Source organism: Aulostomus chinensis, chromosome 4 (genome assembly GCF_037954235.1).
Source record: "Aulostomus chinensis isolate RoL2024-O1b breed Wild chromosome 4, RoL_Achi_v1.0, whole genome shotgun sequence".
In the NCBI taxonomy this organism is placed as follows: domain Eukaryota; kingdom Metazoa; phylum Chordata; class Actinopteri; order Syngnathiformes; family Aulostomidae; genus Aulostomus; species Aulostomus chinensis.
This window is the reverse complement of record NC_141323.1, coordinates 3,073,877-3,100,698: the sequence shown is the minus strand read 5'-3', so window position 1 is coordinate 3,100,698 and position 26,822 is coordinate 3,073,877. Positions and strand designations below refer to the sequence as shown.

Below are 26,822 nucleotides of genomic sequence, written 5' to 3'. Positions count from 1 at the left end.
TGACACCCAACTGAACACCACAAAGTCCACAGTCACGTCATGAGTGGGGCGTGATTGAAAGTTGGACATTCATTTCATGAGTTGGAATACAGATTCAACTCTTTCAAGCAGGGGAAAAAAAAGTTCATGACTGCTTTGATTAAACAATGTTATTAGAATGTGGACGCAACACTGATCCAACAGCACAACATTTAACTAATGATCACACGCAACATTGACACGTATAGCTATATTCTTACATGATATCGCCATCTAACCAGCGTTGGTAGAATTTGTCTTGATGGTCAAGCATACTGGCATGGCCGTGTGTGTGTGTGTGAGAGAGAGAGAGAGAGAGAGAGAGAGAGAGAGAGAGAGAGAGAGAGAGAGAGAGAGTGTGTGCACACGCTACAGAATTACTCAAGATACAACACAGAACATGATTACTTCGTCTTATTTAACACACATTTCAGTACATATGCAGATGACACAGACTCCTGGTGAGTTCTTAAAGTTGATCACAGCGAGAAAAAGAAGTGGGTCACATTTTACATGAAGCTTCAGTAACACTGTCAAGTATTCGCTGTGCAAGTCCCCTGCATTCGTTCCCTTACATTTAAGGCAATGTATCACAGAAGAGCTACGCTTGATCAAAAGAAATACAAGTCCCTGTATATCTGCATGACAGGATCTATTGCTCATGGGCTCTATGTGTAGCCAAACCACTATTACACAGATGGTTTTTGGTCATTAATACCTTATTAAGGCCCGAAGAGGAAATTACATTCAATCATTTTAAATTCATTGAATTACAGCAGTTTGGGGTGAAGTATGGCCATTTTTCTTTTTAAGTGCAGCATAGAGGAGTGCCATATGGAACAATGGATGACGGTGTCTTATGATTGAAAGAATTAAAGTGGGATGTTAGTGCAGGTACACAATACTACAGTGCTCAGGTGGGCAGCATAATAAGCGTGCATCATCACCAGCTTTTTGTCATAACCCCCCCCCCCCCCCCAGAGAGAAGGAATGATCACACAACAGGCCGAGGAGGTAATGTTTTTGGTGATGTTTTTCTCTTGAGCAGGATTATCGAAAATCCACGAGGCTGAATGTCACCAACCGTAGAGGAGGGTAGTTAGACTTTTTAGGTGCCCGTATTAAAGACAGTGCAATTAGAAATTTGCTTGACACCCTCAACAGACGGAACGCCCACCTGAAGGGTGTTGGGTAAGGTAGTGCTGCTTTCATACTAAATCAGCAAGTCACTAGATGATTTTTGCTTCCTGCACAACAGAGCAGGTTTTTAATGCTCAAAAGCTGCCAACATGATTTCAGATCTAATCTTTTGGTCTGATCCAATTTCATAAACATTAAACTAAAAGGCAGGTAATCAATTCAAGCCTTTTAAACCTTCCCGGGTTTCCAAAAGACTGATGTGAAAGAATACAAGACATCTTTGACATCAGTTATTACAGACAAACATTTCTCTGATCATTTTATCTATCTGTTGAACAGAATGACCGAGCCGTTCCATCTTCTGATGTTCTAAAATGTAACACATAAATTACCACTTCAACTCCAGGAGGAGACACTGGTTGTTTGTCTGAAACCTGTGGAATGCTGGCATTGCTTCCTGTTACTCATTCAAACTTTCCTCAACAACCAGAATTTTGCTACGTTGTGAAGAAGACAATTTTGACCATGCATCAGTTTGCTGGTTCTGTGGCAAAAGTGACAGTGATGCTGCATTCATGTCATATTGGAAGACACAGGAGGAGGGACCGATGACACCACAGCTTGGAATATTCCAACTTTTTGCAGCGAGCGGATGACAAAAATAACTACTAAACAACTGCAGCAGATGATCTGAGCAGAGTTGATTGTCTGACCGAATCTAACAGAATTCCTTATTACCTTCCAACAGTGGATATGCTGCTACATTTGCTTGGCCCAAGGTGTCTGCCATTAATATATTTGTCCCCCAGTTGCAGTCTTCTATCGACAGTAAATCCAATATGAGGTGAATGTGGCAAGAGAGAAAATACAGTTTGTAGTATGCTATATTTCAAAAATTTCAGAAATGTTGCCACTTCTCATGCATACAGTATCTTACATATTGCTCTCTGCTCACACTTCATACAACACAGTTGCTGCTTTGGCAGTTAGTTTTAGAGACTTGCGGAGGACCCCGAATTGAGCCTGGTGGAACACCGTGAGGCACCTCTTGGCTTGAAGCTCAGTCTGATCGTATTTGACGATGTCTGGAGGCTGCAATAGAGGTAACGTGATCTGCTGGTGTTGCTGCTAGATGTTGGTTTCTCGCTGCATGGGTTCCTCATTTTGCTGACTTTTGTCGACCAGCTCCTCTGAGGCCTGGGCTTCTCCATCAGCCTCCTTCTGGTCCTGGTCTGGATCTTCTGTTTCAGTCCGTTTGTACTGCTCTTCACATTTACGTTCACGATCCAAGAGTCTATAGTTTATGAAATTTCCAATGAAGAGCCAAATACTGGCCACAATCACTACAGCTCCACAACAAAAATACATACTCTTGTAGCTCTTTGTGACATCCACCAGCTTCCCTGCAACAAAAAAGAAAGTTTAATCATGTTAATGTATAATGTATCTTCAAATAAAAGTATGTCAAGGTAGGACTGAGATATACTCCATCTGCCAAAGCATTAAAACCACTGAATGCTTTGGTACTGAGTATAATACAGAAGCCCTGCAATACCCCCCTCCCCACCCCCCCAATCAGGATTATAATGTTTAATGTGTTTACATTGAATCTGTTTGAAAGAGGACTTTTTTTTTTTAAAACCACTTTGACAGCGGTAGTGTTTGGTACTGCTGAACTGTTTATCATCCCATTTAATTCATATGAAATAAGGTAACAAAATATTAGGAACAGCTCTCATCATAGGCCTGTACTGCTCAACATCACCATATTTCTCACAAGGAGTCACTAAAATAGAACATAATCCTCATGAAAAGGGGATTCATTGCAGGGCTATTATATTCAAAATGAAGCAGGCAGTGATTTTAATATTTTAGTTAATTGGTGCATTTGACAGAAAACGTCTATGAATGTCAACTTTCATTGATGGATTCTACCCATACAGACAAGAACTCGATAACCCTTCTTAGCGTCAAACATCAGTAAATTCCAAAGACCAGAGGATTTGCTGGCAAAGGCAAAGTAAATCCAAAGTAAATCTTTAATGCAACAATCTGGTTTGGTTTAACTGTGCTACACTATCCACATTTACTATATTTCTAAAAATCTCTACAAATGTGGAATAATTGGCAGTTAAATCAACAAAGTTAACATATTATCCCAGTAGCTAGCCTGTTAATTGTCTGTATACCAGAGTATAGGCCTTCATAGGCATTGTTGGCTGGCAGCTGGCATATAAAAACGTTGCGACTACAGAATACACCAATGAAATGTGCTCTCAGACAATTAGACGGTACCTGCTAGCGGTGGACCAATGAGGACAGGGCAGCATTCCACTATGGTGGTTAATCCCACAGCACTGGAAAACCTCTGAGCCCCAACCAGATCCATGAGAGTCTCAAACAGCACTGAGCTGACCATGCCAAAGGCAAAGCCGAAGAAAATAGAATACACCACCAGACCAGTGTAACTTTCTGCTAGTGGACAGAGAATGTGGCACACCCCATTGTACAACACAGCAAAACTGAAGAAATACTGGATCCTGGGTCGAATCCAGCGCGAGTTGGCCAGTAGCCCCATTGAGGGTCTTGCAAACATGTCGACAAAAGCCAGGATTGAGAGCAGGAAGGCAGCAGAATACTCATCCGTGCCCATGTCCTTGGCGTAGGCGGCAAGGAAGACAATAGGTGCGAAAAAGCCCAGAAACATGATGACATTTCCTGACAGGTAGATGAGGAAGCCGCGATGCTTGAAGAGCGTCAAGTCCAGGTACTTGTTGACGATTTGCCATGCCGTGCGCTTCTCTTTTGTTGTGGTAGCAATTGCAGCTAACTCTTCCTCCTTCTTCACCTTACTGGGTGGAGGTCCCAGAGGCCTCATGAGAGAACCAGCCACACAGCAGTTAAGCAGCAGGCCACCAAGGATGAGGAAGCTCCCTCTCCACCCAAACTGGTTGAAGAGGTACTGGTTGAGAGGAGCCAAGGTGCTGAGGAACACCGGACTGCCTGCCATCGCCAGCCCGTTTGCAATAGGACGCTTCTTATAGAAGTATTTGCCAATCATAGTCAGTGCGGGCTGCAGGTTGAATGCCAACCCAAGTCCTACAGAGGAAGATGAAGGGAACATTAGACTTGTCATGGTCATGCCATAACCATGTTAATATGATTCATTCATTTATCATTTGGTGGCCCTGTGTGTAGTCTGAGTGTTGCCCTGTTACGGGTTGTGAAGGTACTGTAGGTGGGTCAAAAGTGATAAAAGACACCGAAATAAACCATGAAATCATTATGACAGAGTATATCATGCTGACAAAGAACTGGCTACTGTGATATCAGATGAATGCCATAAGAGGTTCTCTGTTCGCGTTTGATTTCTTACTGTGGAAGGGGATGAGGATGGATTATGAGGTGGACGTAGAAGGAAATCTAAAAGCAGTCAGCGGGGTTTCAACACACATCTGCACATTTCTATGTTGTGCAAATGACAACATTTGTAACATCAGTCATTTTGCCGCATGGATGCTAAAAATAAAGCATTGTGAAAGATAGCCTGACAAAACGAAGCAGTTCTATTTTAAACCCGCTACTCAGAAACTGGAGCTAATCAAATTAACTCAAAATGGACTTAAGTGGATTCGGATGGACTTACCACCAACAACTCCGATGCAGAGGTAAAGCTGCACCACACTATTGCAGAAGGAAGCCAGGATCATACCAGTGGAACAGAGGCAGCCTCCTAACATGACAACGGGCCTGCAGCCATATGTGTTGACCAGTATGCTGCTGATAGGACCTGGAACACATGGAAAACAGAAAATCAGCCCACACATGTAGTGTGTGGACGGTCGTGAGGATCAATGAAGCGACTACATGAGGATTTAATCTGGTTAGAGCTGCACACTATCAGGAGCTCAGCTTTCAATAGCTGCAACTAGGCTGCTTCAATTTTAAACACGAGCCGCCCATCGCCTTTAGGGATAGATCTTTTTTTATATTATTGATTTCCATATCAGCGTATTGGTATTATCGATATGGATATCAGCATATCCCCAGAAGAAGAAGTAAAAAACACTTAATGTGTTGAGCAAAGTCTAAAAAAATCTGATTTAAGGGTTTTTATTTTTTATTTGACTCACTGAAAGTCTTGAGACAAAAAAAAAAATTCAGTAATTTTACAGTTAACACTAAACGCACTTAGTTAAAAAAAAAAAAAAATACTGTACTTGTATAACTGTTCATGAAGAAACTTTCCATAGAACACATGTTAACAACGCAGCAGCTTTGTGCTGGGGTTTTTATTGCTTTGAATTTTGGCGATGACATTTTCCACATTTACTGCAACTGAAACCGTGAAAGCAGAACGCGTGTGGTTTTAACCAATCAAAACTAACAATGCTGGTAACATGACCTACGTGTCCGTCTGTCAGCCAACCAGAAATGCATCGCATGCGGAGATGCGCTCATGGGGACGACTCCGTGTCAAGGCGGTTTCACGCAGAACGCGCAGGGGAAGTCCATTCATTGTGTATGTGGGCGCGCTGTGATGTCACAGCGCAAACCAAGCCCAGCAACTCAGTAGCGCTGCCGCGTTCAGAGTGAAACCGCCCTCAGACGTCATTTTCTTTATTTGATATGGGATTTGACAGCTCCCTTCTCCTCCTTTTTTTTTTAACGGAACTCCGTTCCGACCGTGAATATTTTATCGGAACTGCGTTCCGGCCCACTTTCACCCCTGCAGATAAGTAGTGTCACAAAGGTGGACTTCAAACCTGGGTGTGGTAGGCGATGATTATGAGGAATAAAAAACAGACTAAAAGAATCACAAAGACATGAATGTCAGTGTGTTAATGGTCAAAATCGATAGATCATCACCGCATCGTCATGAGGGCACAAGTCCATCTGACTATGGAGGAATCAAAACTGTGTATGTGTGTCAGGACTTAATTAGTGTGTCTAAGTTACTATTCATAAATCAAACCTCTGCCAGGGTTACCTTTGTAAAAAAAAATGGTGTTTTACATTGAGTTTGGTTGTGTTAAATGTGTCTGCCCTAAATTTGAATGGGTTCTTCCCTGGTTCATGTTACATCCCTCCACCAGGATTGGTTAAAATCCACCTCACAGTTTTTTTGTGTATTCCTGCAGACAAACAGCACCAAGACAACAACAGAAAGACCTGTGTGTGACAGGGACTCATTTCAAAATAACTCCCTGGTCACGCGGCTGCGGTCTTTATTTCTATATCTCGCTCTTAACCAGCTCTATTATGATAGCGACAATCCCAAGTGGAAACTTAAGTTACCTTGGTAACCCAGCTATTCTACAATGTAGTACAAGCCCCGGGTGGACAAACTCCTAAAAAGATAATTTGTTGCATCGACAGTACAAAGAGAGAAACCTAATTCCTCATTAATCTATCGGGACCATGTTTAAATCACTTTTAGGAGATGCCCTACGCTACAAGATAAACTGATACACAGCCACGGTTGAGCCAAACCCAAGGGATGCTGCATGTATAACCATCTTAGTCACACTAAATGTTTCATAAACCAGGTGTGCATTTTACATTTCAAAGAGTTCCCCTTTTATCATTTCATTATTCTGCACTTTCAGATGGAAGCGGTGATATTTTGTCTTCCTCTCCTCCTTCTTGGTCTTGATTCTTTTAGTACTGTAAATATAATTCAGCCTTCTCATGAGATGATTCTTCATTTAATATTTTTTTTCATTTTACAAAAGCCACTGTGTTATTGGTGTGGGCAAAGTGGTTTTCATTCCTGGAACGTTCGATACGTTTTGAATTTTTAAACAAGGTCTCAGTTCACTGCATGATTAAGCGGTTGACTCAAGCTGATATTATTTTTCTGACTGGATTGTTTGCATTTTTTAAAAGGTATATAGGAGCATTTGATCAGTTTTATACGCTTTGGGGAGAACATCCTATGAATAATTTGGCTGGTTTAAGCACTTTTAAGGCATCCATGAGTCTTTTAATTGACACTTTCTCCAGCTTTTGTGGCACTTGTGCATACATGCAGAGTGAATCTAATATGGAGGGAAACTAGTGATGAAAGATGTATTTGTTAGAAATAATGCTCTCATTACCAGCCAGAGTATATATCATATTTCTGCCAGACCCTGTGCAATTTAAAAAGCCATAACAGGCGAAGAGTCATCTGACTTAATTTGTTCTGCATGAATCTTTTTCGACCTTGAGGAAGGTTCTCCTCATTTGCATCCACGGCAGTGATCAGTATTCTCCGGGGGCTCGCTGGGGCCGGAGACGTGGAAGCCCCTCAGCTAGCATATTACCTCCCTTGAAAAAGTCTTATCATCCCCTGGCCAGACTGCGGCGTGGACTCCATTACACAGCGGACCAAAAACCGCAAAATATAACCGCCCAGATCCCGAAAAAGGGGATGACACGTAAAAATCTCCATGTTGCTGAAGACGCAAAGGCGCGGGCGATCTGTCCCCCTTGAAACAGGACGCAGCAAACAAGCGGTTCTGCTGCTGCGTGGCCTTTCTTAAATGAGTTAGTGTCTGGCTGCTGACATCAGGAGTCATGATGGAGACGAAACAGACCTACAGCACCAAAATGAGAAACATCTAAATATCAGATCCAGGCTTTGGCTAACCATGAGGAACAGACTCGGGCTGAAGGTTAGACAAGCAGTCTTGAGACCCCACAGTTCTGTTGAAGAAATCTAATGCACCTTTGGGGTGTGTCGCTTCTATTCAGATTAGTTAAAGAATAAATAATCTGGGTGTAAGGACGTGACAAAAAGGGGTGGTCTCTCAATTAATCATGGGTGAATTTCTGGGGTGTCCCGTGAACGTATGTGACACAATGTCAGGTGGCACTGCTGGATTTTCACAGGAAAAGGTGAGATAAATAAAGTCAACGGTAACCAGTTTTCACTCCAGCTGTGTGTTTTGTGGACTACAAAACTTCACCTGACATTCTGTCGGTGTAAATGTCAGTAGATAATGACTGAATTCTTATTTTTAAGTGAACTAGCCCTTTAAGTGACAGGCGTGCCAACTAAAAGACAAGTTCTGCTGTGGGAATATCTTGCGTTTGAGAGTACTTCATTTTTTTTTACCCCTCCAGCAATACGTTCTAAGTTAAATGTCCACAATATTTGCTGCATGTAGGGACGTTACTGCGCATATGAAAAGGTTACAACCACTGAATGCTGCTTCTCTGATATACTAAATAGAACAATACTTCAATGAGAAACCCTGGGACGCTCCAGACACACCAATCCTGTCAGAGATTGAAATCATTATTGGAGTTATGTTGTTGTGTCTGGTCATGGGAGACAAACTAATCATAAAACCAGACCATCCACCAGGAGTAGAAAACACCAAAGCTCCCCGAGGTGAAGCAGATATGATGTTTACAATAATAATCATGTTATTGTCTGAACAATGCACCCTTTAAATAACAATAGGAAGAGGGTTTTGTTGTTGTTGTTTTGTTGGTGGTGCAAAGCTTTGTGCTGCCTAAAGATATGACTTCAAATCACTGGACTTCAACACACCCATCTGCAAAACGACCATCGTGTCAGTAGGAAACTATCCGTGACATCTGATTTGTTCCAGGCTTTAGATAGAGCCCAAAGGTTACTAGGTCAACCAGCAAACGTGGGACACCCCTGAATCTCTCCAGTGGGGCGTCCAGCAGATGAAACTGGTTGTACTGGGCAGAATCAGTCTGCAACTAAGTGAATGAAGAACAGAAAAAGAGCTCGAAACATACCTGAAGATAAAAAGAAAACCAAACAGGTAAACAGTTTTCACCTTCTCCATTCTAAATCTGTTCTATACTGGGAAAAAAACCCATTTATTAAAAGTTGGCTTGTATCCTTTAAGAGACTATATGAGACCATGACCTTATTATTGTGGAGTAAATCACAGAACAAAGGCAAAGCAAAGGAGAAAAGATCTTGACATTGTGCTTTGAAACATCAACCAGTTTCCAGTTCACAGGACCTCACGATTACGCCTGCTGTTTTGGTTTGTGTTATTTTATATTTGTCTTTTTATTGATATGTTGATATTGCTGCCATGGAGTCATCTGGATCATTGCATTGTGTGGTGGAGCGACACCGACTTCCTAGGAAATGCCTAAAGGCTTTTGTTCATTGCCGTAAAGGCTTTCTCCTCTGGAACAGGGACGCTATCCTGAGAACATGACGTGACAGGAGAATGTTTTCTTTGGCTGGTGTGAGGTTTCCCAAAGAGACTTGAAGAAATATGTGATGGTGGATTCATTTCTGTAACGTTTACAATAATTACCCAATAGGAAAACAACACCTGGTGAGGCTCTATTTCCTCTCTGTGTCGTCTACCTGCTTGTGTGACTGACAGCGACTGTAAAGGGTTTCCATGCTCGTTCGCCCAAGGTCAACTCTCCCTCTCTCCCTCTGGATTAGCGACACTGATCCCTCACGGATACACAGCCTGCAGATTACACACGTCATCATGGAGCGACAGTTGCCTCGTGCCCGTCTGATGTAACGCCACGAAGGATTGCACTGCCAAGATGAAATGAGTCCGACCCAGTTCTTTCTACTGGCAGTGAGCGTGGACCTCCTCTCAAAGCTTCTAAGCATTTGATTGCATTTATCACTACAAATGACATTTGCTTTACGGTCGGCGTGATGTTTGTTAACTCAATGTGGCTAAATATGAAGAAAACATTTCTTGTGTGGGGACAAGGAATATGTAGGTCCCTGTTATATGCATGGCTGGGCTAAAAAAAAAAAACGCTAATGGCTTGAACTCGGTCAAGCGTCATTCCAAGTTTCAAGCGACACAAATGATGTTTTCACACCAAGCGCCATCGCCCTTTAACTAGCGAACGAACTTGTGCTTCGTCTGCGCCGACAGCTGCTCAAGTATGTTAATGAGGCTGGCCTGGTGCAACCATAGCGCATATTTGTGAACACCAGAAAACATTTTTGCCATCGACCAAGAAGAGGCTGGCCTTTGGTCATCAGCGTTAAGTGTGAAGGGCTATTTAGAAGGCGCATCAGTCAGATGATAAGCTGCATTGCAGTCTGGTTCCACTGATGGCTGATAACTTGGAAACATTGGCCGCCACCTCCTCCCAGGCTTGCTTCACCTCCGATGGCTTGGGCGGATGCCTGCTGCTCCCCTGTATAAACATAACAAGAGCCAGCGCGCCTCCACCGAGCGCAGGAGGAGGTCCGTCTCTCCAGATGAGAGGCGCTCGCTTCCCTGAGATGAAATGCATGCGGCACTGAAATAGTAACATGTCATGTCCTGGTGCTACTTCAGCTTTAACTCTCAGCACTCTGATTGGGTTGATCGACCTCACATCTGAAACACACCTCTGAATAATTCGATGGCAAACAGCTGCCTCTATGCGCTCTGACGACGCACCATCTAAATCACATAGTGAGGCTGAATAAGCCCCAAACGCACACGTAGCATCGGCCACCAACCACCTGGTGCCACTGATGGCTTTGTTAAGGGCCTCTATGGTGTGCCATATTTCAAAATGTTTTTGAAATAAAGAAAAACTACTCTCAGTTTTTCCAGGTTGTACAAATTACAAATATTTCATAAACTTGACTTGATAATATCATCGATGACATCGGCCAAATCAGATAAAAATGTTGGCATATCGGCTATCGCCAAAAAAATCCCATGTTTTGCATCCCTGGTCTGTACCAGACTATTGTTTTCCCGTTTTAAACTTTGTACTCCTACACTTTAGCACAATTGTCTGGATATTCCACTCCTCACGTTTGAAAAAAAAAACCAGGCTCATTACTTCAGATCTGTTCGACAAAAATGCCCCAAAAAAATAGGAGTAATGAGAGAGACGCAGATTTTTGCTTCCGGAGGCAGAAAAACTTGCTCATTCTCCCATACTGGTGGCACCAATGCACAAAAACGTTGGGTTCCACTCACCAAAATGTAGAATGGGAGAACATCTTAACATCAGGTTTCTCACGCTTAAGCAATAAATGTGTGCCTTTTTGCCACCTCCCTCTTCTCTGTCATACCTCATTTTTCATGTTGAAACTGGTTACCAAGCAATGTAAAACCACTTCCTCATTTTTGGATCAGTTATCCAACCAGAATGACGTTGATGAAGTTAATTCTTCATCAGTATTTAAGGAACAATTCGATTCTAAGGTCTCTAAGTCCAGTTGGGATGATCTGATGGACCAAACCTCTGCTGAACGTCCGTCTGACGTGTCAAACACACGTTGAGTTTTCTCAAAGGTTTCTCGTTGCAGGCTCTTTGTTCTGACCAGCCGCGATAAACCAAAAGGTCATTTTTGTAATTTGAATGGATTTCATATTTCCAGCTTCTGAGGATGCTGTTCATTATTAGGAAGTCTCCTAGTAATGACACCAGCGTAAACAACAACACACACACACACACACACGCGCGCGCACCGGGCGGTGGGGATTAGAAAGGTGTTCAACATTCAAACAGTGATTGCTTCATCACCGTTAGGGACAGGACCAGAGAGCAGGTGTTTAATGAATAGCTAATGAGCGCAATCGATGGCAATGAGTAACAAGAGCTGCTCGCTTCGTAACGGTACATATTGACGCCGTCCACACATGATAATGACATACAGTCACTGTGAAGCTAAGCCAGCAGTTGGTTAGAAGAGGAAGTACACAACATTAGCGACCCAATGGGAATGCAGCTCTCAACTCTCTCTAGAAATAATCTGACAATATTTGAGAAACAGTAAAAGGCAATCTCATGTTCAAACGCTGATCTACAAGCTCTTCTCTCTAATGCAGCGATGAATCTCTGTTCCTTCATCTTTTCCTCAATTATCCCAACAACTAGACACACGGCCGTACTTACACTTGCCGCATGCATTTCCAGCGCCTCAAGACAGTGTAGCGCCGAGCTTGAGGTCATATGGCTTCTCTCATTTTTGAGCCCCAAAAGCTGTTTTGTTCTGTGAGGTTATCGACTGGATTTGTCTCTGCTTGTGGAAAAAGGGATAGGCCGGTCGTGAAAATCATTAGCAGGCTGTGTTTCCTCGTGAGAATCGGGACGATTGAGCTGGTTTTCACAAATCAGGCTGAAGAACAACTGAAGAAGCTGAGTAAAAATAAAAGCATCTTTCTCAATACGTAAGCGCATAAGGGCGTTAAAAAAAAAAGAACTAAATACTTCCCAGCACAGGTTAAATAGACCGCATATATTTGTTTTATTGATGAATAAGAAATTTAAATTATTGTGCTTGTTTCTCTTGCATCTTAATCACCGAACATCAAACCCAATCAGCCAGTTGCCGGCCAAGCCTCCTACCTGGCTTGGGTCGAACATCTGAGCGGAATTCGGAGTGATCAGAGAAAGTGAGAATAATATTATCAGTGGCTGCACTGCTTGTGCCAGAAAGTCTTAGCCTAATTTAGCGGCACGCTAAGACACGTCAACTGCTGGAGAAGCGCTAGAGTGAGCGACTGCGTCCAGTCGGGTGTCACAGTTCTTATTTTAACAGGTCTGGGTGGTTTCGTATTTGACTTGGAAATAATTGCAGGTACTGACTTTTGCAGGCGCAGGCAGGCGGGTGGGTTTACAAAACTGAATCCGCAAAGGGCACGATTGCGTAAATTGAAGCCGGATGTGGTTTCTCATGTAATCATGTGACATCGTGATCGCGTGACATCAGATGTTTCAGAAAGTAAGCGAAGCAAAGAAAGGCCATTAAAGTCCCTTCTGTCCTGCTGTGTCCCGTAGTTGTCCACGTTACAACCACCACTGAGATTAGGCAGTTTTGTCCACTAAACCTGTGCTAACTTTCTACTTAGGCGTTGTTGTTGTTTTTTTTAATTGGAAAGTCGGTCCATTGAGTGTAAGCGCTGAGTTTATATTCCGCCCCATGACGTGTCTGTAATATATAGCCACAATTAACATGGCTGGGTTTTGTTTGACAGGCTTGTCATAAAATGCCTGCATCCTGGAACTTCAGAGGGTGTGACCTCCCACGGTGGGTGTATGGGGGGGGGGGGGGGGGGGGTTTAATGTCCTCAGATAACATTGAGACCCAGGTTGCTGCAGTCAAAACAACGGTAGTTCTTCCAAAGCTTCCAACTTCCTGAGGAACGTTCCTGGGGCTTCTGTTTATTTGTAAAGAAACATATGGCCAGAATATGGAGAAAACAAGGCTGCTTTGTAGAACCGATGTGCCCCAAAATTTAATGGACTCAATTGGGCTCTTCCTTGGCACAAATTACACCCCTTCAGCAAATCTGGTGAAAATGTACCTTGTTGTTTAACAGATTCAATCACACCTCAGCAGCGACCAGGATTAACTTGATGAATTTATTTAAAAAGGTGTTTTTCTGCGGTCATCACAATTATGAATGACAGATATTGAGCCAAAAATACAGTCCTTTCATATTCTACTCCCGGTCCTGGTCTACGTGTCAATGCACAACAAAGGCAATGCTCTTTCCAGGCCTGCGGATGACCAGTACAGATGGTGATAACAGCAGTAGATGGAGTGACGGCGGGATTACAGCACGGACAGATGGCAGCTGTGGCACTGCCAAGCACAAGGCCGCAGCCAAAGCGGGAAATCCAGCAGGTGATCGGAACAATATGGTGGAGAAAATTAACAGCTGAAATCACCTCGCATCGGACAAAAATAGTCATAATTCAAAATCATGCGTAGCAGCGCATCAGGTGTTATATGGGCTAGTTTGAATTTCACTTTCATCTTAGTTCAACGCCTTTTTTTCCACGAAAAATGGGATTGAAATTTAGTGACAGAAGCCACTGAACAACAGAGGAATTCTGATTTGCTGCTTTTGTTGGACTGGTCTGGACGGTTTTCTGTTCCCCTGCAGGCTCAGCATGTGACACTGTGCCAGCAAACTGCGACTCGGCTTTCAAATCCAGGCATGATCTGATGACACTACTTCGGTTTCTATCCCATCATTGTCTACTGTACCTTGAGGCAGAACATGAAGAAAAAAAAAAAAAAAACAGTCACATTGAGCTGCAGCAAACAACACACAAACTACTTCCAGATTAATCCGGCGTGGTCCCATCCTTTGTTCTCCTCTCTGACCTGGATAGAGTATCTGCTCAGGAAACACAGCACGTCCACGCTATGTATAGAAAAATAATCCTCACAAAACAGCATGTGTCAAAACATGAAATCCTGAAGGGATTTATCAAAAGAAGGGGAATGTCATGACTTGAGGATCATAGCAAGACAGTGTAAGTAAGTCCCTTTAAGATTAAGAATCAAGACACGGACAAGATGACCACGTTCAAAACTCGAGGGCCCCGGGCTGGACCATACCGTCAAACCACGAGGTCAAACTAGATAATATTTGGATTTTGCGTGAAAGGCTGCAAATATCCATCCATTTTCTATACCGCTTATCTGTAAAGGGTCACACGGGGGGGGGGGGGGGGCTATCCCAGCTGACATTAGGCAAGAGTCGGCGTTCAAAATTCACTGACATTCCATCACAGGGCCATCAGGAGCAATTAGGGGTTCAGTATCTTGCTCAAGGATACTTGGACATGGTCACCAGGCGAAGTGAGGATGGAACCAGCGACCCTTCATTTGCTAGACAGCCACTTAACCTCTGAGCCACGCCACCCCCAGCTGCAAATATCACTTCCTATATCCACGAGGTAGTACTGGAGATCACAGTGACTGTGTATTATGTTGCTGTACAAAGAGAAACTGCAGTATAATATTGATGTTAGTTATAGTTGGCCTACTTCCTGTTACCACTAGGCGGGACTCTCATCTGTGTGACCATGTGGACCCCGATTACTTCAGTTTCCTGTTCTGTGGCGACATATCAAATTTTGCTGCCTCACCAGTCTTCACAGTAACCCATCAAGTTCTTAAGGTGTTTCTGGACTCACAAGGAGGAGGACATCTAAAAAGATGATGCCATTTCCTGTTACCACTAGGTGGAGCTACGAAGAATCTGCCCCAATACTTAATGGAGCCATCCCTGGCTGGTACACAGCACACCCCTAAATTCAGCTCAACCCTGCTGACAACCAAACCCCACAGGAAACGTGATCTCTTTGGCTGACGTAGCACACATGAAGGTTCAGATCCTACGAATAAAACAATACATGACACCAAAAAGATGTCCGATTCACCGCAGCTGTATGTTTCTAGAAACCAGGCCATGATAACTCACCGGCAGCGTACATGACGGCTAGCATGATGGAGGAGATCCACGCGATCTGACTGTACGAGGCATTGAAGATGATCTGGATGTCTTTGAAGAAGACGGTGGTGGCTTTGGGGAAGGCATAGGAGAAGCCTATGGAGATGAAAGATCCAAGCACCACAGCCCACCCCCAACCGCCATCTGGTGGGGGCACGGCAGGGGGACCTGTGGCCGGGGGCGGCATCGCTGGCCCACCTCAAAGCGGACTATTCACTGCAATGACAGGGAGGAAAAAAAGGAAATTATTATCCCTACTTACCCTCTTTGTTTGCCCCCTGAAGGTTTTTATCTTGCAAAAGTTTCCCCAGTGAATGATCAGACAGTCTTTCAGGATAATTTGAAGTCAATTAACCAAGTGAGGAATTGTTTATAGGAAAAAGTTACAACTCATGACTGACAACATACGTATAAAATGAAATCACCAGCTGCAGCTGATATTGACAGTACACAAACGGCTGTGGGAGGTCAAAAGTAACGTGACAGCAGGACACACCAGCATGTCCGTATCCTGGAGAAGGCAAACACTGGCGCACGGTGCTAAAGAACATTTGTAGAGGGCACGCACTCACTCTACCCAAGAGAGCACACAGGCCCCGCCCACTTTTCACCTTGAGCCCACCCTGCAGTCCTCAGGCAGAAATACAAACAGGGCGGAGGCTGCTTACTGGTAGAGGCACAGAGGCAGTTTGGTGCTGGCTTGTGCAATAAAAACACTGTAAAAATGAAAAAAAAAAAAAAAACGTTAAGTCAGTCAGATACTGAAGTGTAATAAACCTGGGAGCACACACACATTTACTGACTGATACCTTATTCGGCCCAAAAATGTCTCTGACTGTGTTTGAGCCTCCTCATAATTGTATAGAATTTAATAATAACGCTCATAATTTCCTGCTTGTGTTTCATAGCCATCAAACACAGAGGGAAGCAAGTTCCGTTAACAAGAGTCCGGTTTAGTTTCCACTAATTCCACTCGACACGTTTCAAATGAATCATCAGCATCAAACAATGCTAAAAAAAAAAAAAAAAAAAAAAAGTACATGACAAAAATGGATGATGATTTTCCTCCATGATGACATTAAAGTCCACAAGAATCTCTGTGGTCTTGTTCAGCCACTTGTCAGCGACCGCCGTTGGAATTTATTTTTAATTTTATTCAATCGGAAAAAAACAAACAAGGCAAACTGTTACGCTCATGCGAGTCGCAGGCTCTATTTCAGGTATTTAATTTAAAAAAAAAACAACAACATCAAGAAAGCCACTGACTGAGACGTTTGAACCAACTTATTTCCAGGGTTTAGAACTCATTCCTAAGCCTAAGCCTAAGCCATTGCTTCGAGAAGCAAGGTTTTCACAGGAAATACAATGTGTTTCTCAGCTAGCTTAGCATTGAGTGCTATCATTAAAAAGAAAAAAAAACCAAAACTGCCATTTTTTCCAATTTTGTGACAGTTGACTAGTTTGGATTAAAGCAATGGAAGAAGGAGGAGTAACAACACTCCAGCTATTAGTAATAGCCGCTCACCATTCATGCCCTCATCGTAAAACAACACTCTTTAAAAACAGTCTCGGACGGTCGCTAACTTCCTGCGGCACGCAGACTGGATTATTCATTTTTCACACAATCTAACAATTTTTTTTATAAAATGGATTGTCTTCCTGTTTTGGTCAACTGTTCGTGACATTTTCATCTCTCATCGGATTATCACGATATAAAAAGAGATCAAATCTTTTTTTCTTCTTTTTTATCACTGACATGACTTTTTATATTTTCTCCCGCATGCTTGAAGGGCTGGTTGAGCATGCTACAATCACAAACACACACACACACACACACACACACACCCGCCCCGCCCCGCCCCAACCGGCGTACCTGGAGTGTGTGCACTCACAGGAAACTGAACTTTTTACGTGGAAGTTTTAGCCTAAGCAGGCGAAGTCATCCTCAAAGTTCAATGACGCACGGTGACTCTGCCACTGTGCTGACATCAATAAGTCATGCTACTCTTCTTCCTGGTTCACTGGATCAGTTGGCGGTGTTGTCAGGACTCCTGTCTTGCTCAAGCTGTCAACAGGCGTCACTTACCAGGATGACTAACACACTGAGCTCATAAACGCGCACTCTTTTTTTCTTTCTTTTTTTTTCTTAAAAGCAGTAAAACATTTGCAACAGGATGGATTTACAGAGGTTGCTGAAAAATAAGGAATGAATTTAAGGAATATAGAGGAAAGTTATGATTTTTTGTCTCCCATTTTTTGGACAGTGTTACCCTTTAAATTATGTTATATCATCCTTACTGTAGAAAAATCTATCCGCCAACTCAAAAATAGAAGATTGAGAGTAAATCAAGACTGTAAAAATCTCGAAGGATGAGTTGCAAATCCTACATTTCTCTTTAACTGCAGACAGAAGCCAAGTGTTAGCAGGTTCTAGAAGGGTTTTCATCGAGTGTGAACGGTTACAGAGGCCTTGGAAAGGAATTACACGTCGATTGGTTTTCTCTGGTCACAAAATGCTTATTTTTCAAAATATTTGCACCTCTCCAGTGGTTAGACAACCCAGTTTTAGGAATACCATCAATTAGACGGTGAAATAAAAATACATCTCGAATTTTTAGTACAACCAATCAAGGGAACAGAAATGTAATTCAGTGTGTAAAACCGTTGTATTTCCCCTTTGAACCAAAGTTAGAGATTACGCCCTTTTCCAGAGTTCCATCCAGTGGGTCTAATCCCCGCTAATCAGATTACAGGCTGTCCACAGCAGCACTCAGTGTGTCTACTGCCTTTGATTGATTGAACGTGACGACAATGCATGAGGGAGCCTCAGAACTCATAAGCAGCTTAAGTTGATAGTTTTGAATATGAAGCTCCGAACAGATTGACCATAAAAGAGCAGCAAAGGGGTTAAAAAAAAAAGGGGGTGGGGGAAAAAAAAAAAAAAAAACGTTCAGGCACGCTTGACGAATTTGGCTTTCTGATCAACCATATATGTACATGAGTAGCCAAAGAAAGCAAAGTCACCTTCTAGTCTCCACAATGTCAATATCTCCTCCGTGTTTCCACAGCTCAGACCTTTACAGGCAGTGAGTTCCATCACGTAACTCTCCTGACTGACAAGCTCGATGCACTTTTTTAATATCCTGCTCTAAATGTATCATCTGCTTTATACCTATTACAGTCTTGCATAAGTGTGCTGGCAAACCTGTAGTCTCAAAAATACTCTCACACTCGGTATTGGCCCAGTGTCCCACCAGCATGTACTAGAGATGATCCGTTTCCTTCACCTTGGTGACACAGCAGAGGGAGCAGCAAGGAGACGGCGGGAGTCCAGGAACCAAAATAGTGTCCCTATAATCAAATCATTCGACTGCCAAGAGCCCGTCAGACTGGGTTACATAGTCCTGGACTGCAGTACAACGCTGGGTTTGTGTCTCTCTTACCATGGCATCACTTAACTATCATGCTTGAAAAAAACTGAGAAAAAAACCCACAGTATTCTTTGTAGCCTCAGGAGCTCAGGTTTCGTTCATAATGGGGGCCAGGCTCAGACCCCAGGCTTGTATTTCAGGTCTTTCAGTAAAAATATACAGGAGGTGCTTATCAAGGTTGAAATACTAATACACAACCAGCTGCATAACTTGTGTGTGTGTGTGTGTGTGTGTGTGTGTATACACCTTTACCTCCAACTGAAACCGTTGGCAGTGCCACCGTCTGAACAGGTGCTGTGAGCCCTGACAGACTCCACAAAGGGAAACTTGACCTCTACTCGGCGGCTGCCAGCATGACCCTCACCCCTCCCCTCCCCTCCCCACCCACACGCAAGTCTCACAGGACTGAGCGTTATGGCAACGCAAGGATAGCTGGAAGGTAACCTCAGGGTTCTACTCCTCACTTTGTTTCAGAAACCATTAATCCAATCAGCAGCTTGTTGACTCCACCACACATTTCATCGCAGTTATCAGCATCTAATCGGGCCACAGCCATCCAGGAAACTCACTTGCCCTTGGGGCTTCAGTGCACCAACAAACAGGAGAAATACCAAAGAAACAATGGCTCACTCTGAAAGCTGCTTTCTGATCCAGAAAGGCTGGTGGGTAGGGGGTCTTCCCATAAAACACACCATGACTATAACTCCCTTTCTACTAAATTGTCGACCTGTACACTTTGAAGCCCCTCAGCTAATTCCTGGGGACGAGCCTTAATTAAAAAACTTTTTAAGTGGTCCGATAAATTTCCGTCACAGCTTGATACCAACAACTAAAACACAACAATTCTCTCGACCCACAGGGCTGCAGCCCCCCCCCCCCCACCTGTTTGATGTCACTCAAGGTCAAGTTCTCAGGTTTCTGTCACCCCTCACCCTGAAAAAAGTCCAAAAAAACAGTATCAGTAATGGTCAGTTCACTGGGAGGCAAAGCTTAAGTTGGACTTTAAATCCATGGCATCACAAGCTAGCATATGATGCTGCAGTGCACATGCGTACATTGAGAATGGTTGACGTCCAGACATGATTCACAGAGTCTAGTCGTACTCTCTATGCAGAGGAGGTCATTTGATCCAAAACTGATGGATGGATTTTGACTGTATTAGGTGCAAAGCAAAGTCATATTATGAGGAACAAGAAACTGCGGAGGTGATTTGGATCAAATTTGCGCTGTGTTTCTGGTCGCGATGGCAGATGAATTTCGATGGCATTACTTAATTCACCTGAGACGTTTGACAGAAGAACGTTTTAAATTCTGGAAAATCCCCTTTTTTCTACATCTCTGATCCACAAGCCCCACATTCAATATACTGTATAATATCCTTATCTCAAAAAAAGCAACAGAAATCGTACGGATCGTGTTTGAGCAACGTATTTGGGCAGCTGGGAAGAACGTTTATGAGCAGATTTCCATACTTTGTTGTGCTGCGAAACGTAGTCAAAAAGTAATCGCTATTATTGTGAAAAATACCTTAAATACGAATTGAATGCCATGAGTCCGCTTTCTGGGTTATCAAGAAAAATGCACAGGAATTACTGTTAATTTTGACAAGTGTATTTCTCGACTAAAATGGATAAACATAAAAATGTGTTTTTTTTTCATATTTTTTGTGGTACTATTGATCCTAAACATTCAAAACTGAATGATACCTTTATCTTGATGTTTAAGACATAAACACTCACAGGATGCAACAATCCAATCCCAGGATGAACATGGAAATGTTGCAAAAAATACTGCTGTAAATATAAATTGGCAAACGACAATGAAAACATATTTACAGCATCACAATACTCGTGAAAAAGAGGGTTTTCAATGATTTGATGTGACAGAAACAGGTAATATAGGAAGACGAGCTCTTAAATTCACACACACACACACACACACACACACACAGGTGAAGTGGATCTCTGGGAGACAAAGTACTTAAATATATTACCAAATAATCGCTCCAGTAAAAGAAAAAAAACTTGATTCGTTTTCCATAAAAGCTCGTACACTTTCACGTACCCCAAATTTCAAACTTCAATGATCTGTTTTAAAGTCAAGTTAATGCTGCAGCGTTAAACATTATGCAGACAGACACACTGGGGAAAAGTCAGTGGAGGGAAGGAAAAAAAGAATAATGTCTATGTTACATTGAATTTTATTTCCTTTGGAAGACATGAGGTCAGATTTGGAGGAAAAGCTGCTGGAGTCGTTTAACTCAAGAGGGAAAGGGTAATTCCTCCAGAGGGAACGGTTCGTGCCCCCCACCGACAAAGATTTGTAATCTATTGTGAGTTCTTATCTAATTAAAAGGTATATTTCATTTTTAACTACTGGGAGACAAGGTAGCAGCAAGTCTGGGACAGATATAGCGACGCAGGGCTGTTTTTGATAGTGGTGCTAAACGTCGCTAGCATGACTCGTCACAGGCAGTGCTTCGATGGGCTTTGCCGCTTGCTGGTTATCTGGAAGCGGGTGGTGACCCCTGATGGTCCAATACGTAAACCAATGATGTTGAACTTTGTCCCTGACTCAAATGTCCCTGGATAGGTTAAACATCAGATACAGTATGAGGTCCTGCAAGTGGGGACAGCCAAGGTTAGCTTAGCATGTCTCACCAGCAGCCTTGACCCATCAGGATTCACAGTCCATGGCCACGAAAGTTTAATGCGAGAACTAAAATGCCTACATTCTTGCCTCAAAGATGATTGAAATGTACATAACCAGCAGTAATACGCCAAAGCATCATCTTCTAATCTTGAGATATTATTGTAGAAAAAAAATGTAAATTGCTGTATCGATTTTATTGCACAGCCCTTATTAAAATCCTTTTGCTGTATAAAAATGTAACATCTGAAATTTTCATTTGTTATCGAACTGCACGTAGGTAACAGGGACGTATGTTCCTATAATGCTGACTACAACGCTTTGTTCTCTATCAGCTGGTGTTGTTTGCACACAGCAGGTTTGTGTCCACAACAAACGTCCCCCAGGGGACATGGAAAGAGGTCCTGATCTTGAAATCTGATACAATACAAAACAAAAAAAACAAAAAAAAAAGCCCCAAAGGCATACAGGATCACAACCGTGACAGTCAGCTGCCAGTGTCACGCGTTGATCTGAGCTGCTAATGATGACAGGAAAATGTCCACCATTAGCAGGCCAGTAATGAGGTCAAAAAGTTTGACACACCAATTGTCCTGCCCACATGTTACCCAGAGAAACAGGCAGGGTGGAAAACAAGAGAGGAAAATATCAGCCTCGTGTCACTATTTTGCCAGCACAAGAAAAACTAGCGAGAAATCAGAATAAAAAAATGACTGGAGTTCACGCTGAATCCTAAAAACCTGTGTAGGACAGATCAGCTCCCCTCTCACATCTACCACGGCCCCCCCGGGGAGAAGCTGCTGCTGGGGTCAGCTGGCAACATATATTTTGATCCTTTGAAGGTCACAGAAACAAAACCGTAAAACCGCAATGTTCCGGTCCTGCACTTGTTCCCCACCCGGAAACATCTGACTGTTTTAGTCGGTGGACTAAATACGCCTGACTTGTGTCAGTCTGATGACAAGTCGTCCATGCCAAGGTGTTTTACGATCAAATAGCTTTGCTTGCTGCAGTTAGCAGCTATTAGACAGCTAGCTTGGCTAGCTGTATAGCTAAAGTTAGCAGCCCTATTAAAACCCTGGCAGGAGGACCACCTTGGTAGTTTACAACATTATTCCTAGTCAAACAGGTCCCTGTCAGGCATCCGGCTCGGATACTGAGCTCAGTTTGGCCCCAGTCCTGAATGGCTGGCTCTTCTAGCATTTATAGGTGGGCCTTGGGCCCATTAGGGGCTGAGTACTCTTTTATCTGAGTACTTCTACTCTTAGTTAAAGGAACTGCCTATTCATTTCACAACAGTGTTTCTCAGAAGAGTAATGCGACTAAAGGAAGACTATTTTGATCTGTTAAGCAGCCTGATGAGGGGAGTGGATGAGTTTGGACCATATTTAACTATGAGCTAATCAAGGCTGACGTGAAAAAGCTCACTGGACTACTGGGTCATCAAAAGCTGCATGTGTCCCTCTCATTCTGGCTCTGCTGAACCACGCTGTGATGGAAAATACTGCACCCTGACCGTTGTGTCACCCTTCACAGACTATGGACAATCGTGGGGGTATCCGGGAAGATCGTACACTGTCTTTGTTATTCTGGGATTACCCTCTCTTTTTCTTATTTGTGTCTTTTCCCACCATTTTTCTCGGCAGTTGTACACCGGCTATTCACCCGACTGAGCCGCCCTGCTCCTTCCGCCACTCTCGGGAACACCCTGGACACGCTTCTTCCGTCACACTCGGAGTCATCGGCCAAGCAAAATCTGACAGTGAGGACTTTCACCAGGGGATGTACCGCGTGGCGGGATCCCATTATTCCCCACTATTGCGTTTGAAACAGCTACACCACAAGCCCTGACGGACACCATGATTTAGGATCCATTTTTCTCTAAATAAAAAGGTACTATCATTTACTAAATACACCTCATGACATACTGAAGAAAGCAAGTGACACCATAAACATTAGGAGAACGTTTACTGAGGTAGTTAACCCAGTGAAAAGTCGGGTAATTTTCTCATTGAAACTTTAAGTAGAGTTGCCCCCTGCTGGCCATGAGAAAGAATGCAGTTTTAAGGCACTTCACACATGAGACCTGCTTTGTCTATTTAATCTACAGTCTATTATTGTTAGACAGACCCAAGCTAGCTGTGTCAAAGCTAACCAGGTGCTGATTTGTCAAAATAAAAAAATATGATTTCATAATTTTTGCATTTGACTCACAGGCAAGAAATGACAAGACAAAATGACAAAAAGCACAAAAAAGTAGTTCCCATTTGTTGATTTGTATCAGAATAAATTGGATTGGAATATTGGTAGATAACTCATCTTATTACTTGCTCAACAGCGACAGAGAAATTAATACAAATGTTTAGAATGAGCTGAGTCTTCTTGAGTTTATCTTGAGCCTCCTGCAAAAGAGGCAAATAAAAATGTAGACCACTGAATGTATGCATGGTGTTTAAATAAAGAAATATCCCAGCGATAAAACTTTCCTGACGAAATCAGCAGATTTGGAAGTTGTTCCCACAGTGACCCATCCTCTGCTAGTACCAACGCTTCATCATCAGATCTTTGGATTTACAGCTTGTGTTGTGCTATTGTGACAAATCCCACTTAAAAGTAGGACCCTCCTCTGTTTCCTCAGCACTGCAGCCTAATCATATGATGCTGCTGATGTCAGGACAGGGACCGGATGAAGCCAGTCCAAGTGCCCGGGGCCTACATGGAGCAAACAGAGTCACACCAGCTCCAGAAATATCTCCAATTAATATTTATCAATTGTACACAGACATCCAACACAGCGGTTAGGGGTTTTCCACCGCTGTTAACGGTTCCTGAACGCAGCATGTCCAACATACGGAGACCCTCAACTCTCCGTACATTTGTCATTCATCAGCACATGCTCATCCCTCTCACTGAGGCCGGTGGAGAACGCTGGAAGCCGGTTAATCCTCCTGATCATCGTCTCTCAGCTCCGTCGCGGATAAACACACATGAAATGTTACCGTACCTTTGCAGGAATGGAGGTGTGAGCACGTCCTGAGCAGGCTGCCGGCTCGGTGACCTTGGAACACACAGATGCGTGTGTCTGTGTTGTGGACTGCTGTGGGTTTAAATTTTCTGAGTGAGCCGCTGCCTGACGTGGAGCGGCGGCGCTGCAGAGGGCGGCGCTGCCTGCCTGCGCTTCTATTTTAGACCCAAGCCGAGCTGCTCCGAGGATTGCCTCGGATTCACCCGCACTGAGACCTGCAGGCGGGAAGGCTGCAGTGTCTCCGCTCCAGCGTGGCCAGAGGCATGCTGGCAATAAGCTAATTGAATAACTCGGGAGGAAAATGTCCAGTGGTACGGAGGCCTGGAGGGGCCATTGAGAGAAAAATATATTTTATATTTACAATTTATTCAGTTTATGTCCACAAAGTGTATCTTGTTCAAAATCGTCATGGCCACAGTTTAGGGAACAGTTCATATTGTGTCCTCAAAATAACTAATTTTAAGGCAGGAGTTTAATCAAAACAATTGAATCCCTCAATTAAATGAATTTGTTAGTCATGTGATATGTCTTGTTCAAAAAAAATAGTTAAATTTAGGGGGAAAAGTAATATCTCGTGGGCTCCAATCAGTTAAATTAAAGTGACATTTTGTATAGTGTGGTTTAAAATTATTCAAATGTGGGAACAAGTTATATTCTGAGGAAAATAATTAAAATGTGGGAACATTTGATGTCTTTATGTTTTTCTCTCTATGCGAAGAAAAAGCCACTATTCTGTATATCCATCCATCCATCCATCCATCCATCTATTTTCTTCTGCTTCTCTGGGGTCGGTACATGGGGGTAGCAGCCAGCAGAGAAACCCAGACTTCCCTCTCCCCAGCTACTTCGTCCAGCTCTTCTTGGGGGATCCTGAGGTGTTTCCAGGCTCGCTGTGAGACATAGTCCCTCCAATGTGTCCTGGGTCTTCCCTCCTACCATTTGGACATGCCCTGAACACCTCCCCAGGGAGGCACTTGGAAAGCATCCTGACCAGATGCTTAAGGGAGAGCCCAGCCACCCTGCAGAGGAAACTCATTTCATCTGCTTGTCTCATCCTTTCGGTCATTACTCAAAGCTCGTGACCGTAGGTGAGGGTAGGAACGTAGATCGACCGGTAAATTGAGGGTTTTGCCTTTCGGCTCAACTCCCTCTTCACCACGATGGTCCGATGCAGAGTCCGCATCACTGTAGATGCCACACCAAGTGGCCCGTGTCCGGGCGAGGGAAAAGTTGGACCCAAGTTTATTTCTTCATTGGGGTCTTTTGAGCTCCTGTTTGACCGGTCCCTTCCCTAGGACCTGTTTGTCTGGGGTGACCCTACCAGGGGCATAAAAGCAACGTAGCTCCTAGGACCCCGGGACACACAAGGATAAGGTGGTAGCTCAAGGAGGAGTTCTGTACAATAGGACCGCAAATAATGATTTCATGACTAACATATGTGAGACATCACATGCGTGAAAAGAATCTATATCATCTCCGCCGCAGACTTCAGGTTTTCCCATCACACACTTGTCTGCTGGGTGTGTTCGACCGGAATGGCTTCAAAAATGTGTGATGATGTCACAAATGCGGCATACTTCTCTATTCTCATATTAGGCTGCAGCACTGAGTCATAAACCCTAATCCTCAGTAAGTGACATCATCACTAACGTATGATAAATAATCACGTCATGGTGGTCATACTCCAATAAATATAGTCAAAAGTGTGTAAAAATACAACCGTGATTGTCAGAAGTCAACCATAAAAAACACACATGTAGAATATAATGATCAGTCCTTCAGAAATATTATTTTTCGATAACACTGTGTAGTAATAACTCTTATTGTCAATGTTTAATCAAAAAATACTTTTAATTCATAATATTTGTCAGAGGCTGCACGGTGGTGCAGTGGTCAGCACTGTGGCCTCACAGCAAGAAGGTTCCGGGTTCGAGTCCCGGCTCGGGCGTGGGATCTTTCCGTGTGAGTCTCCATGTTCTCCCCGTGCCTGCGTGGGTTCTCTCTGGTACTCAGGCTTCCTCCCACCATCCAAAGACATCAATTGGGGACGAGGCTGATTGATTCTCTAAATTGACCGTAGGTATGAATGTGAGTGTGAATGGTTGTTCGTCTCTCTATGTTGGCCCTGTGATGGACTGGCGACCTGTCCAGGGTGAACCCCGCCTCTCGCCCGTAGATGCTGGGATAGGCTCCAGCCCCCCCGCGACCCTTACTAGTAAGGAATAAGCGGAAGATGACGATGGATGGATGGATGGAATATTTGTCAGTTAAATATACATTTCTAGTGTCCTCCCAAGGAACTGAGTAATGAGGAAAGATCAATAAATCCATCCATCC

The 26,822-nt window shown here is 43.4% G+C and overlaps 1 protein-coding gene across 3 annotated transcripts; it reads right to left on the bottom strand.

Moving 5' to 3' along the window:
* Nucleotides 1-304: 304 nt before the first annotated feature.
* Nucleotides 305-24,754, bottom strand: LOC147262325 (monocarboxylate transporter 2). 3 transcript variants are annotated; one of them, XM_086201079.1, is made up of 5 exons: nt 24,465-24,754; nt 15,351-15,596; nt 4,805-4,948; nt 3,454-4,257; nt 305-2,561 (listed from the first exon to the last, which is right to left on the bottom strand). In XM_086201079.1, exons 2-5 carry the CDS (start codon nt 15,565-15,567, stop codon nt 2,287-2,289), a joined length of 1,440 nt encoding a protein of 479 aa, XP_086057205.1. In that variant the 5' UTR covers nt 15,568-15,596; nt 24,465-24,754; the 3' UTR covers nt 305-2,286. The 3 variants fall into 3 exon arrangements, with proteins under 3 accessions (XP_086057205.1, XP_086057207.1, XP_086057206.1); XM_086201081.1 differs by lacking the exon at nt 24,465-24,754 and adding an exon at nt 15,877-15,962; XM_086201080.1 differs by lacking the exon at nt 24,465-24,754 and adding an exon at nt 15,806-15,918.
* Between the last annotated feature and the right edge of the window lie 2,068 nt (nt 24,755-26,822).